Source organism: Silene latifolia, unplaced genomic scaffold, assembly GCF_048544455.1.
Source record: "Silene latifolia isolate original U9 population unplaced genomic scaffold, ASM4854445v1 scaffold_453, whole genome shotgun sequence".
NCBI lineage: Eukaryota > Viridiplantae > Streptophyta > Magnoliopsida > Caryophyllales > Caryophyllaceae > Silene > Silene latifolia.
In genome coordinates, this window is record NW_027413371.1 from 14485 (window position 1) to 30668 (window position 16184).

At 31.7% G+C, this 16184-nt stretch overlaps 1 protein-coding gene across 1 annotated transcript; it reads right to left on the reverse strand.

Annotated features, from left to right (window-relative positions):
- Positions 1–4098: 4098 nt before the first annotated feature.
- Positions 4099–14794, reverse strand: LOC141639575 (glutathione S-transferase T1-like). Its single transcript, XM_074448663.1, has 4 exons — positions 14732–14794; positions 5252–5404; positions 4976–5139; positions 4099–4105 (listed from the first exon to the last, which is right to left on the reverse strand). Exons 1-4 carry the CDS (start codon positions 14792–14794, stop codon positions 4099–4101), a joined length of 387 nt encoding a protein of 128 aa, XP_074304764.1.
- Positions 14795–16184: the final 1390 nt, after the last annotated feature.

Sequence of the window (16184 nt, forward strand, 5' to 3'; positions counted from 1 at the left end):
TAGAATGTTTAGGGGTAGGGGATTGATTAGCGCACGCGTCGAATGTTTAGGGGTAGGTGGTTCTCACGGTTCTCATTATATGGGTGGTTCTCACTGGATCCCGACCCTATATATATATATATATATATATATATATATATATATATATATATATAATCATGTGAGACACCCTTCTTAAGGTGAGGCAGCTGTACCCATTCTAAAGCGTTGGATTTAAAAAATATAGACGCACCAAATGTTGACACGTGTCTCTTTATATACCTCCTCACTAACCAGCACATTTCACCTCATACAATCATTTACTCCTTTTACTTTCTCTCTCTTCAGCTAGTCTTCATCCAAGCATCGTCTTCGCCATTCACTCAAAATTCAGTGCTACTTCTATCGCTGAGCTTCCATCCGCCATTATCACTAAGCTTTTCGACCTCTATTTATCATCCGCAAATTAGGTCATTTCGATCACCTAATTTTTATTTCAATTCGCTAAGCTTTTACGACCTCCATTATCATTCCGTATTTTTCAGCTTACTTTTCAATCGACTTATTTAATTCGTTAAATTATCGTTGTTCTTATGCAGGTTTTGATCGTTTTCTGAGCATAATCGAGCACAGTAAAAACGCATACAATCTATTAAAGTCGATTTCTCCGCTACTTCGTATGTTCCTTTCCATTTTTTTACTAGATTTTGATTTTGTTGCATATTTAGTTGAAGTTTTAGTTAACACTTATTTAATTAGTTTAATTACTCAGTTTTGCTCTTGCTTTTCTATTTTCCTTCACTCGACTTCCATTGATTTCGATGCGTTCCTTTTTCAATTATGCTCGCAATTGAAGTTTCATTGTTATTGTTCACTGTTAGTTATGACCGATTTCAGGTAACTTAGGTTTGTGAAAAAACTCTCGTTACAAAATGCGATGCTCATAATACTTATGTTTGTGAGGATAAACCTCGTAATCTGACTTCTGATGTTGTTGCTTCATAGTTAATTTTAGTAGTTTTGCATCTATTTTTCGAGTTTTTTGGATATTTAAGTACGGTATTTTGTGATTACCTTGTCATTCTTTGGACGCGTGTTTCATTTTCGGAGGTTTGAGTAAATTTCAGTACCTACTCTGTGTTTTTAAATGTGTTGTTGCTTGCGTGTTCAGTAGCTCCACCTCATCTGCATTGTTCCGCCTAGCATTTTGCAGCTGCTGTATATACTTCGAATGCGCATGCATTGTTCCGCCTAGCATTTTTTTGTTGTGGTGTAGATCTTTTTTCCTTTTTAATAAGTGCTTTTACGCCTTTCATATACGCTATTTAGTTTCACAAAATCACCCATTTATGCCTTCCATATACGCTAGCTAATTAGTTTCATTAGAAAATTAAACACCTCAACATTAGATAATATTAGAAGTTTATCGTTTTAACTCTTGTATTCAAAATCATCAGCTACAACTGTCAGCAATACCGAAGTTATAGCGTTTAGCTCTTGTATTCAATGCACAGTGGCATATGCAAGTGACTAGAATACACAGAATATTATTTTATCGATCTGTGCGAGGAAAAGACCGGAGAAGACCGAAAAAGACATTCTATAGCTAGCATTTCTTTTCCTTTGAAGTTCACTAGTTTCTTCTGTGATCAAACGGCCTGATGGTTATGTTTATGATTAAAGTTTCTTAAAATCAGTGCACATGAACCTAGACCTGAAGCATATAATTTGGAATGTAAACTGTGTCAGATATTCTTTTGATAATGTATATCTTTGGATGCATGCATACCACTATTTATATAGTAAATAAAGTAGAAATTTGTGATTGGAATCAAGAGACTTTATTTATGCTTTTGTGAACCTTATAGCTTATATTGTGAAACTAGATGGTGATATTGTGAAAGTAAAAGGTGATATTTTGAAACATGGATGGAATGCTTGTAATCGTTCTTAAGAGTTTTTATTTCTCCTTTTGTGAATCCTAAAGCATATATTGTGAAAATGGGAAGTGATGTTGTGGAACTAGACGGTGATATTGTGAAACTTGTCCTGAATAATGTTTGTAATCATTTCCTTAAGAGTTTTATTTCTGCTTTTGTGAATTTTAGAGCTTAATTTGTGAAACTGAGAGGTTATATTGTGAAACAAGAAGCTGATATTGTGAAACTTGGGTTGAATGCTTGTAATCTTTTTCTTAAGAGTTTCTATTTCTGCTTTTGTGAATCCTAGAGCTTAATTTGCGATGCTTGGAGGTCATTTTGTGAATCCTAGAGCTTCATTTGTGATACTTAATTTGTCATGTATAGATGATATGTTTTATTATTGAAGTTTCTTTTTTTTTTTATAAAAAAAAAATTATAAATCATAGAACTTATTTTGTGTATAATTATATGTTTTATTGTTAGTTAACTTAGAAGATTATATTGCGAACCTACTTATATTGTGAAACTGGAATGTGATTTTATGAAATTTGAACTTCAATATGTGAAATCATTTAGTTCTGATATTTTTTGCCCTTACTTTGTGAATAATAGGGTTTACTCAGTAGTAGGAAGCAAGCTAGTATGAAGCGCCCTGTTGAACCTGCTACTGAAGCTACTGAACCACCTACAAAAAAGAAAAGAATTTATAAAAACAGATTGCCTGCTTTGAGGACTCGGATGTATCCTTCTAGGATTTACAATTTTATAAACAATGAGAAGATCAGTCCACCATCTGATAATCAGATACAAGCCATCAACCAGATGGGATTTGGGGGACTCTTGTTACTTAAAACAGACATGGTTTCCAGAAATTTGGCATATTAGCTTGTTAAAACTTATAACCCCTTTAAAGGAACCTTGTTGGATGAAGCTCTTCCAATCTTAGTGGAGGACATACATTTTTGCATAGGAATACCTATGGGTTCAAGAATTGTTGATGAAGCCATAAACGAGGATAAGTCCCCTCATTATCTGTCTCTTTTGAAAAACTTTAAAAGTCAATATGAGAACGATACAATTGAGGTAAAAGACGTCCTGAGCAAGGTCTCTACCCAAAAAGATAGTGGAGATGATTTCAAGTGAAATTTCATCATCTATATATTCTCTGATCTTTTAGGTGGTGTTAAAGGCAATAGGTCAAGTCTGAGACTTCTTAAAAGTCTGTCACACACTGATTTGATCTCTGATTTCTGTTTTCGGTGCCAAGCTTCTGAAAAAGTTTGAGGAGGCGAAATTGTTTGTCGTCCGGTATGATGCCCTGGGTTGTGAATTTCTGAAAATCTTGCTTTGATGGGAGTTTCTTGTGGTAGTGAAGGGAAGTTGACTATTACCGATGGTGATGTCATAGAGAAGAGTAACCTTACTAAACAATTTCTTTTTCACGATTGGAATACCGGGCAGTCAAAGTCAATTGTTGTTGCATCAATGAATCCCCGCCTGCGTAATGATGCTCTTCAAAATCGTGCAAGCCCCGAGACTGAGAATATTTTTGATGACACATTTTGGGAGAATCTCAGTGTTGAAATCAATGCACTTGATAACGTTAATGCTATACTCTTCATTGATCAGAGGCGTGTATATTTCCAAAAGCCTCTTCTGGAGTCTGGAACCCTTGGTGCGAAGTGCAATACTCAAATGGTAATACCTTATCCTACTGAAAACTATGGGGCTTCACGTTATCCACCTGAAAAACAAGCACCCATGTGTACTGTACACTCTTTTCCGCACAATATTGATGATTGCTTGACTTGGACATGCTCAGAGTTTGAGGGACTATGAAAAGACGCTTGCTTAATTAAATGTCTATCTGAGCATCCTTGGTGTATATGTAGTTGCCATGACAAAAGTTGGTGATGCACAAGCTAGGGATACTCTTGAGCAATTGACATTTACATTTCCTGGGGATGCTATAACTAGTTCTGGAGCATCATTATGGTCAACTCCAAAAGGTTTTCCGCGCCCATTGCAGTTCTATGTTGATGAGTTCAATGTTGATGACCAGAGCCGCCTTCTCTTTGTGGCTAAGCTTGAGGAAATTAAAAAACTTGGAAAATTAACATCTTATCGACTACATAATAGGACATTAGCTTTGTTTGTATCTTATCGTCCATCACAAATTAAGGCCTAGTTTCACAAATTAAGGCCTAGAATTCACAAAATAAGAAAAAGAAATCATAAGTAAACGATTTCACATTGAGGTCCAAGTTTCACAAAATCACATTCTAGTTTCACAAATTAAGGTTCTTGTTTCACAAATTTTGAAAAAGAAATTTCGTGAGTAAACGTTTACAAATTGAGGTACAGCTTTCACAAAATCACTTTTTAATTTCACAAAATAAGAAACAAAAATTTATTATGAAATTCCTAGTTTCACAAAATAAGGTTCTAGTTTCACAAATTAAGATTCTAATTTCACAAAATAAGAAAAAGAATTTTCATAAGTAAACGATTTCACACATTGAGGTACAAGTTTCACAAAATCACCTCCTAGTTTCACAAATTATGGTGTAGGATTCACAAAATAAGAAAATAAATTTCATAAGTAAACGATTTCACACAATGAGGTCCAAGTTTCACAAAATCACCTTCTAGTTTCCCAAATTAAGGTTCCTGTTTCACAAAATTTGAAAATGAAATTTCTTGTTTCACAAATTAAAGTTCTAGTTTCACAAAATCACCTTCTAATTCACAAAATAAGAAAAAAAAATTCTTATAAAATTCCAAGTTTCACAAATTAAGGTCGTTTAACGAAATAAGAGCATAAATAAATTCCTAGTTTAACAAACTAAGATACAAGTTATTTCACATTATGAAAAAATGTCCAGAATTAAGTAAATTGTATCCCTGAAAGAGTAACTATGTTATTTTATTCACACATATAAAAATTACAAAGCAAAATCACACATATTAACAAAGTCCATAATTATTTACTTTTACATATAGAAACTACAGAGTAAAATCACACAACAGTATATATAATTATAACGGAAAATCCGAATAGTTGTGAATTATGCCTTTTGCCTGAAGGTAGCAATAACTTCAAATAGATGTTAACATCAAAGAGGTATTGATGAACTTCATCAAAGTGAGGATTTGTTGCATTCTTCACATTTTCAATCCACTCTTGAACTTTCTCGTACATGCCAATTAGCCCGTTTCTGTCTTCATCACCCAACATCTGCCCAACATCATACCAAAACTCATCAATTATCAGTAAGCCCTTTGATTAATCCTCTTGTCTTAAAGCCTACACGATATATCACTAGGAGACGAGCAAATTTCTTATTTACACGAATCTGCATGATTTCAGACACCAGGTAGAGATCTGCAACGTCATTGCTTAGCAAAAACTTGGCATCGCTCTTAAGCCAGACTCTCTGAATTGTGGCGAAGGATGAAGCTAGAGATTGTTCACCTTCAGCTGCACGCTTTGGATTTGGTAACTTTCCGAAGAATCATGTCACGAGTTAATAACAACTCAAATATAAAACACATACATAAAACTTTTAACCGCGACAGAGGGAATGTTACGAGATTCACAAAATCATGACTAAGATTCACATAATCAGGTCCTAGATTCACAACTAAGCAAATATATATGCATCGTATAATTAACTTTTCACTCTGACAGAGCGAATATTATAAGGTTCACAAATTCATGTCTAAGTATCACAAAATCAGATCCTATATTCACAACAAACCAAACATATATAAATCATATAATTAACTTTTCACCGTGACAGAGCTACTATTATAAGGTTCACAAAATTATGTCTAAGTTTCACAAAATCAAGTCACGGATTCATATCAACAAAAACATAGACATTACACCGCGACAGAGTGACTATTACAATGGTTCTTTTAAGATTCAATCAACCAAGTCTAAGATTCACAAAATTAGGTAAAATATTCACAAAATCAACTCAAATCATAAACTAAACACAAAAAAACGAAATATTTCACAAAATAGAGCCTTAGATTCCACTACAATCACAATATTTCACAAATTAAAACTGAACCACGAAAATATATTTAAACAATATTATAAAATAATTACATAAAAAACGAAATGCATGTTTCAATTGCACTATTATCATCAAGTATTGTGATATCTACAATATCCATAACAGTTAAACCTGCAAATCATCAAAAACAATGGTGCAAAATCGCGAGGTTAAGGAAATTGTTCAATTTTTATCAAAATCGAGCCTTATATTAAGGAAATCACTCAATTTTGAACAAAATCGAGCCTTATATTAAGCAAATCGCTCAATTTTTATCAAGAGCCTTATATCATCACGAGTGAATTAACGGAATTATATGAATATGCTCAATTTTGATCAAATTTATGAAATTACCTTGAAATTAATCGAAATCTTCTTCTTAAATTGCTTAAATCACGTTGTTGTATATTGTTTTAATGAAATCTACGAACAATTTTCCTGGAAATCGCTGCTTCGAGTCTAAGAAAATGAGATATTTGAGAAACTTTGGGCAATGATGTTTTTGTAGTGACAGTCGTGTGAATCAAAGAGAAAATTAAAGTGTTTGGATTTTTGTGTGTTTTATTTTAGAGAGGAAGAGAGAAAGTATTTAGGCTAAGTGAAAAGATTAGGAATGACCCCAAATTTTAAGCCAATGAACAATTGAAAATCAGTCCAATGAAGGAATTTGGTGAGGTCGACCGCCTCGCCATAATTAACGGCCTCACCAAATCCGGCCATATATATATATATATATAGGCGGGATCTCGTGAGTTTGATTCTTACGATGAGTTGTGAGTTTGTGTGCTCACAAATCTCAGCCATTGAATAAAGGGAAATAGATGGCTAAGATTGAATCTAATAAAAATCTCATCCATTCGATGAAGACAAATGAACTATTTAGATTAAACCTAGTAATAATAATAAAAAAGGCGCGGCTAAGCTAAACATAATTTCACACGTTGTATTTATTTCTCTCCCTCTCTTTTCATCTTAATTCCTCTTTACAGATTATCAAATCAATTTTTTATTTTTACTTTAAACCTTCACCACCTCCCCTACATCATCATCATCTTCCTCAAACCTAATTACAAGATCTGTAATTTAAAACTTAATAATTTTTTTTTTTGTGTTACCACCAGTTATTTCACTGTTATTCTTTTGTTTTTTTGACCACGTGTTTTTTTTTTACCTTTTTGTTTGTTACCACATGTTATTCCACTGTTATTTTTTTACCACATGATATTTTTACCTTTGTTTTTGTGTTACCACTTGTTATTCCACTGTTATTCTTCTTTTTTTTATCACTTGTTATTTTTTACCATTTTTTTGTGTTACCACCTGTTAGTCCACTGTTTATTCTTCTTCTTGTTTTTTACCACGTGTTAGTTTTTACTTTTTTTTGTTACCACCTGTTATTCCACTATTATTTTTCTGTTTTTTTTACCACGTAATATTTTTTACCTTTTTGTGTGTTACCACCTCTTATTCCACTGTTATTTTTTTTATCACGTGTTATTTTTACTTTTTTGGTGTTACCACCTGTTATTGCACTGTTATTCTTCTGTTTTTTATCACATGAAAATTTTTACCTTTGTTTTTGTGTTACCACCTGTTATTCCACTGTTATTCTTCTGTTTTTAACCACTTGTTATTATTTAACTTTTTTTTGTGTTATCACATGTTAGTCCACTGTCATTCTTTTTCTAGTTTTTTACCACGTGTTATTTTTACGTTTTTTGTGTTACCATCTGTTATTCCACTGTTATTCTTTTTTTTTTACCACGATTTATTTTTTACCTTTTTTTTGTGTTACCACCTGTTATTCCACTGTTATTTTTTTATCACGTGTTATTTTTTACTTTTTGTTGTTGTTACCACGTGTTATTCCACTATTTTTCTTCTTTTTTTTACCGCGTGTTATTTTTTACTTTTTTTTGTGTTACCACCTATTATTTCACTATTACTCTTCTTATTTTTTACATGTTAGTTTTTTTACTTTTTTTTTGTGTTACCACCTGTTATTCCATCGTTATTCTTTTTTTTTTCACGTGTTATTTTTTTCTTTTTTTTTTGTTACCACTTGTTATTTCACTTTTATTTTATTATTTTATTTTTTTCCTGTTATCATTTGTTATTCCACTATTATTTATTTTTGTCACTTGTTATTCTTGTGTTACTCTTATATTTTATTTTTGTTATCACTTGTTATTTCAGTGTTACTCTTATGTTCTGTCACGGTTCGCTAATTCTAATTTTCTCATTATGTTACTTTTTTTACCACGTGTTACTCCGTTATTACTCTGGTGTTATTGTATTGTTACTCCGGTGTTATTCTGATTTTATTGTGTTTTTACTCCGGTGTTATTGTGTTGTTATTCTGGTGTTATTTTGTTATTACTCCAGTGTTATTCTGGTGTTATTCCGTTGTTCCTCCGGTGTTATTGTGTTTTTACTCCGATGTTATTGCGTTGTTACTGCAATGTTAGTAAACGATTTATAATTTTTATTAGACGACTTGTAATGAAATGAGTATAATTTAAAAACTTGTAAGCAATATAGCCTATGTGGGATTTGAACCCACACCATTCGTGTTATTACACGAATTGTACCAATTGAGCTAATAGGCTTCAATTTACACATATTGACAATTTACCTGTGCAGCGCAATTTTATGCTATTTTATTAGTTTAACTCCTCGATTGATAAGTTTAATTGATTGATACGGAGTAAGTTTTAGGCGAGCTACTAATTTTAGGAAAATAATTTGTAAACAAATAAAGGCTACAACTTCTAACCCAGTGCTTATGTCCAATAGTTATTAGGAGGTATCTAGTTTCTCATGTTGGCTTGAATGATTAGTTTGAGTTTTTTTTTCTCCTTGTATTGAATTATGTGGACTGTTGTGTTGGTATATTGATAGAGATTAGAAAAATTAAAGATATCAGCAAAGTTGGAAGGTCAGGGATATCTAAGGATACACTGCCAAGAGGCGTAGCAGTAGTTGTCCAGCTAGTACAGCTGGCGAGATTGAATAAGAAGACGAAGACGATGACCATTATGATAATGATAACAATAATAATAGCATTGTGAAAGGGGGTGCTAAAAGTAAACTAATACTCGATCCAGCCAAAGAAGAAAACTGGATTCCAACACTCCCCTTTCCTTTGAGATAAAACTCGAAGAAGCCAGATTCTAAACGCGGAATTCCTTTGAGATAAAAGTCGATATTGCTAGTAAATTGAACAAACTATTATTATACCTCTCAATTTCAGAAGAAAACTCAATAAGATTCATAGATTATCTATCAAATCAAAACACTACTATTAAATATAAACATCAAACTAATAAATTAACATGATAATTCTTCAATAATTAGGCAAAAATATCAGCATATACAAAAATTCTAACTCCTTTTGTTCTATTCAAAATAAAATATTCACAGAATTCTTTTGATATTCAACAAAAAAAACAACGCAATTTGTTCGATTCAAACTAAAATTTAAACTAATCTGTATAAATGTTCGTCGCCTCAATCTGTCTCGGCGCATTCTTCAACTCTTTAGAAAGATGTTCATGAATCAATCTCACTTCTGATCGTAGTCTCATGTTCGCTAATTTGGCTCGTCATTCTCGTTCTCTTGCCGCTCCTCTCGCTTCTACTGTCGATTCTTCACCTAGTTGATCGATTCAAGCACTCTTCTTCATCTTCATTCATCGATCGACATCGTGTATTTGTTGAATTCAAAGAATTTGAGAAAAACAATCGAAGTGTTTCGATTATTTTATCACTAGCTCATTTGAAGGAGTTGAAAATTGAAATCAATTACACACTCAATTTGAAATTTGGGATCTATTAAACGAAACTTTAGAGAGAAAAAGGGGACAAGTTTTTGGAGAGAGAATGCCAAAGTCTACAAATGACGAAAATTGAAAAGATGGACTTTTTAGTAATGGGCTGACTTTGTTTTATTTTTCAGATTGAATACTAGCCGTGTATTTTACCTGATCTAGTGGTCCATATTTCAAAGCGCAAACTCACAACTCACCATAAGAAACAAAACTTACAAGAACCTAACTATATATATATATATATATATATATATATATATATATATATATATATATATATATATATATATATATATATATATATATATATATATATATATATATAGGAATGAGATCATGTGAGTATGACTCATATATTTGAGGATTGAGGATTAATACTAGCTGTCAGATCTAAGAGATCCAACATCCATGATTTAGTGCGGATAAGTAAGGGTAATATGGTAATTTCGCGGACGCACATATATACTCCTTATTCCATCGAACAAACCTAATTCATTCATTCTCACCCAAAGTCTTTCTCTATCTACCTTCTATCTTCTTCGATGAATCCCTAATTTTCCTGTTTTCGTGATTTTTTTGTTTCGAATTCAATCTCAACTCAATCATTTGTCATTCTTCTATTTCTTATCAACGATCATACTCTTTCAATTGAAATCGCGATGTCAGGTACATCTACTTTATCTTTAGTTTTTAATTTCAGTTTTATTTTCATGTGATTGTTGTTTCGCTACATATATTTGCAATTACTAGTCATCTTACTGCGTTTGTTATGATTTTGTAGCTACTCATCGTGATTTCAATGCTTTGTATCTCTTTTTCCTAAATTAGGTTTAATTTGTGAGGATTTCATATGATTTATTGATCTTCTTTCTCATATATCTAGGTTAATTTAATTCGAACAAGTTACTTAATTTGTTATATATTCAGTAATTTTTCATGATCTATGTTAAATTGCTTTGTTGTTATGAGTTTTTTGTTCTCGATTTATAATTTTGATGAGATTGATTCATAGTCTTGTTATTTGATTGCGATTTTAAATTATTTCACTTTGTTCGAGTTTTGTTGTCATGTAAACCTAATTTACATGTGTAGTATCTTGTTTCAATTTTTTTTAAATTTGTGTCAGATTTATTTACATCCTTTTTACATTGTTACTCTTTCTTTGTTAGCTAGTAGTAGTATACATTTCGCCGATTTAGGTTCTAAATTGTTTGACATCTTATAAGTATCACGTATTTCTTTGCTAAAGTATCCAGTGTGATATTGTTTAGAAGACTATGTGATATTGTTTAGCGGTGTGTGATATTGTTTTATTACATCCCTTTTACTTTGATTGTCATAAATCAATTACTACTTGTTTGTTTACATTGTAGTTTTTTGTGCTATTTTTTGTCAGATCGTGAAAGTTGTTTAGCTTTGAGCGGCCTATTGGACAGAGATATGACTTTGTCCAAATTGGCCTAAGAAGCTTTGGGCTTAAGGCTTAATTTACCTGCCAAATGAGTCTCCAAGTTTGGTGTATGATTGGTTTTGGTATAGATTTGATGTTGAGTTGTCATCATATGTTTCGATTTACATTCTCGCTTGTTTATTGAGTTGCGGTATTTTGTTTGACCATCACCATTTCATCTTGTTGAGCAGCAAGCACAACATAAATTTTAAGATGTTGTTGGTTCTTCTGATTCCATTGTTTTCATTAGGTATTGAAAAAAATTAGATCGGATTTGTCTAATTTCAGTTGTGGCCTTGCTCATATTTTCTGTAAGTGCTCTTAATTCATTGGCGGATTCGAGTTTTGATTAATCCACTTTCTTCTATTGGTACAATAGGTTGGACTTTGTCTCACTAGATTGTTGGTTGCGTAAACCAGGTTGGTTAAGCGGCTTAAAGGTGAAGCATCCTGCGGAGTAAATGTGTTGGCAACCTTTTATTTCTTTGAGATGGATCATCGATGAAGTGGAAGTAGACGCCACAACACAGTATGGTTCATTCCTCTTGACGAGCTTTATTTTGCATCCTTGTATATCTCTCACATGTTTGCTTACTGGAAATGGCAGATCCACTTTGAAGGGGATATGAAGTCTCATGATGCGTCCAGAGAAGCTAATTGATAAAACCAAGTCATAAATGAAGCTAAGCATCAGTGTTACTTTCCAAGGGGATATGAAGTTTCATGATATTCTTCATTGGTGTCGTACTAATGGTTTGATGTAATTGAGTTCCTGAAAGTTGAGTAGATAGTCAGGTGGCTGCATTAAGTTGAGTCATGGTCATGAAATGGTTGTAAAAACGGTTGTACTGGTGTTTAAAACAAGATGAGGTTGAACAAACGTCAAGCAAGAAGTTGAAGATTGTGCTGGAAAAAGATGACAAAAAGGATAATAAAAAGAAATTGGTAAATGTAGAGGAAGAGAAAGGAACTAATCTGTGTACTCAGATTGTGTTGACAGAACTTTAATTGAATATGCACTGATTGATGTAATTTTGGAAGGATAGTAATCTGTTGTAGTCGTTATAAATTAATATTATTGTTGTTGTAATTTTGTGATATTGTTTAGAATCAGCAATGATATTTTATCTTATATGCTGTGATATTGTTTCTCAATAGCAAAAAGTTTGAGGGTTTCAAGATTCCTTGTGAATGTGATATTGTTTTAGATAAAGTGTGATACCGGGATGTGTGAAGTTTGATATTGTTCGGTAATACTTCTAGAACAATATGACGTGATACTTATGAAGATATATATTGTTTCAATTCTTATAACTGTTTGGAAACTAGCAAATAAAGATAAATATATGATATTGTTAATAGCATAGTGTGATATTATTAGCACAATAACTTGATATTATTTACCATATCATTTGATATTTTTTTTAAAAGAACTAAATTATTTGATATTATTAAACACAATAATGGTGATATTGTTTTATGATATTGTTTACCACATCTTGTGATATTGTTAAGCCAGTAGTGTAATATTGTTTACCACATCTTGTGATATTGTTAAACTAATAATGTGATATTTTTCTCAAAGTCATTTGATATTGTGTCATGAAAGGTGATATTTTTTATAATTAAATGTGATATTGTTTACTAAAACTTGTGATATTGTTAAAACAAACGTGTGATATTGTTTACCAAAAAGAAATGAAATACTTTAAGAACCATATATTCTCTATTTAATGACATAAAAAAAGAGGCAAATCCTGATACAACTATAATATTGTTACCATTACTTTACATTCCAACTCAAAAATGAAAAAAAAAAAATAGATACAAATTTATAATCGCTTGAAACAATATCTAAGAATACATAATTTGTCTTTATAAGAGAAATGAATAAAAAAACATGATTTGTTTAGTTGATCATGCACTATAGACTTCGCCAGCATGCACACATACTCTTAAGTAACCTCCAAAAGCGAAGAAATCTGCAAAAAAAAAAGGAAAAAAAAGTACAAAACATCATCTTTCAGACAAAAGAAAATACAACAAATATAAAAAACACACCATATTACAGCATTTACAGCAACATTTTACATTATTTTTTGCAAACCGGTGACATTTTACAAATGAAAACACCATACTATAGCATTTTAGTGCCTTGATGACATTTTACAACTTAATTATGTAGTAGTCAACCTGCCAAAATGTATGAAAATAGAGTACCACGAATATTCACATTCAGTATCACATCATACAAACAACAGTATCACACGTTTTCCGTTATCATAGCCAACATGTAATTCGACATTACTCATTTTACTGAACACAAACGATTACTTCAATTCTATCATATGAAACTGTAATTTTGCACAATTAAACAATGTTAAACCCTAACTTTCGCGATTAAAACAATATGAAACCCTAATTTTCACAATTAAACAAAGTTGAACCCTAATTTTCACAATCGATCAATATTAAACCCTAATTTTAGCGATTCAAACTAAAAAGACATCTTATAAACAACTAAAACTTCAAGTGATGATAGTAATTAATTCAATGTGTCGATATTATGAACGAAAAACGTTTAAAATCATTTATAAGTTAGATATTTAGAAATTTACAGCAAGAACACGAAAGAACCCTAAATAACTCGATAATTAGTTCGATTTTGTTGATTTAATCCTATTAAATTCATCTAATTCAACATACATACAATAATTTCGAGCAAAATCAAAATGTATAATCGATTTAATGCTACAAAAGTTGAAAAAACCCGCAGAAATGGATAAAGATGAGAAATAAATGTACCTCAACGATTTTGGAGAGAATTATGGTGAGATGATTCAATCTAATGAACGAATATATCTAGAATGTTGAAATGCAGTTGAAATCGTCTTTGAATTTTAAGTTTTTGCGGATTTTCGGCGAGATTTTAGAGAGGATTTTGTGATAGTTTTCGTTTGAGATGTTTGATTGATTTTGGTAAAATTATTAGAGAGAGAAACTGACGATTGATTTTTTGAGTTTTAGGTGGTTTTGTTTGTCAATTTTCCTCGCGATATTGTTTTGTATATGGTGTGATACTTTATTCATTACTCAATCCTCAAATATTTAGGAGTTCTCACCGGATCCCGACTATATATATATATATATATATATATATATATATATATATATATATATATATATATATATATATATATATATATATATATATAGATTTAGGATCCTATGAGAACCTCCTTCCCATGAGAACCATGAGAACCTCTCATGTACAATAGTTTTATACTAAAGGTACAACAATATTAAACTAAAAATTCGTAATTATTATACAAAAGATTTTATAAAATTAGTTGAGATCTAATAAAAAGCAATGGTTGAGATACACTCAAATATAATCTCAACTCTCATCTACCTCGATAAATACACTGCAGCCACAACTACCCATCGTGAAAACTTCACCTAACTCTCGTTTGAGATCTGCCTTACCGTTATCGTAGCTACGCCGGCCACCAACCTCAACCGCCCTGGCATACGATCATATTCCTTCATTTTTTAATTGGAATATGTCATAATTCCTCGACGATCTCCCCGCAGCGGTCATCACTTTCGCTGGAGCTATTATGTTGGCAATCAGTGGTGCCAACTGGTACCACCGAATTTCTCGTCCCTCATCGGAGCTCCTGTGTCGGTAGTCCTACTAAACCCGTATTCATAAAAAAAAAAAAATGTTTCCATGACTAGCAGTATATCGACGGCGACGAACATGCAATAATTGTTGGCTTATTTGTGGTGTATGTCGATGTTAATGGTAAGTGTGAATGTCTTCTGTATCAGTGTGAATGTCTGATGAGTAATATACATAGGGTAAATGTACATGTTAAATTTTCTCGTTGAAAATGTAATGTATATAGGGTAAATGTTGAAAGTAATGAGGTGTAATTTTAATGTTCTTGTTTACTTGGTATCACTAAAACTAAGGTGTACAGTGTACTTAGAGTACATATAATATGCGCGAGATGCATATATCTTTTTATTTTTAGGTATCCTGAAGGAGGCAATATGTGAAAATAATCGATGAACTTTTTGTATAAAGGTTCTGAACATTTGGTAATAATGTTCTGAACCTTTAGTAAAAAGTTCTCGAACCCGAGGTTCTCATGGTTCTCATGGGAAGATGGTTCTCATAGGATCTCAACCCTATATATATATATATATATATATATATATATATATATATATATATATATATATATATATATATATATATATATATATATATATATATATATATATATATATATATATAAGAGATGAATGGTCAAGATTTAATCTTACTTGACATATAAAACCACCGTAATTTTCTCCTCTCGTCCCTTGGTCATTTGTTGTCCTTTTTCATTTTGGGGTGTCTCAGTCATTTGTTGTCCTTTCTATTTTAAGAATGAATTTGATGAGTAATTTGATTATTCACACTCAATTTATTCCACTTGTCATTTAGTAATTAGCCTCCTCCCATTTCCTTGGTCTTTGCGCCAAAACCAAAGGACAACAAATGACCGGGACAGAGAGTATTTATTTTCTCTTTTTTCTAGTGTTACTCTTTTTTTTTTACTTTAATTTTTTTATCTCCTTTTTTTTATCTCGTGTTATTATGCTGTTATTATACTCCCTCTTCTTCGCTATAATGTTCCCTCTTTTCCGAAACGGATTATTCAAGTAATGTTCTCCTTTCCTTTTTTTGGTAACTTTTACTCTTATTTTATTCATTCTTCTCTCCTATCACCAAACCCCACACAACTCTTTTACTCATATTTTATTACTTTTCTTAATGTTTTGACCTCACAACTCCTTATTTAACTCCTAATAATTCATCTCTCTCTCCTAACATCAACCCCACCAATGTCCTTTATTCATTTTTAATAGTATTCCTTAAGTATCG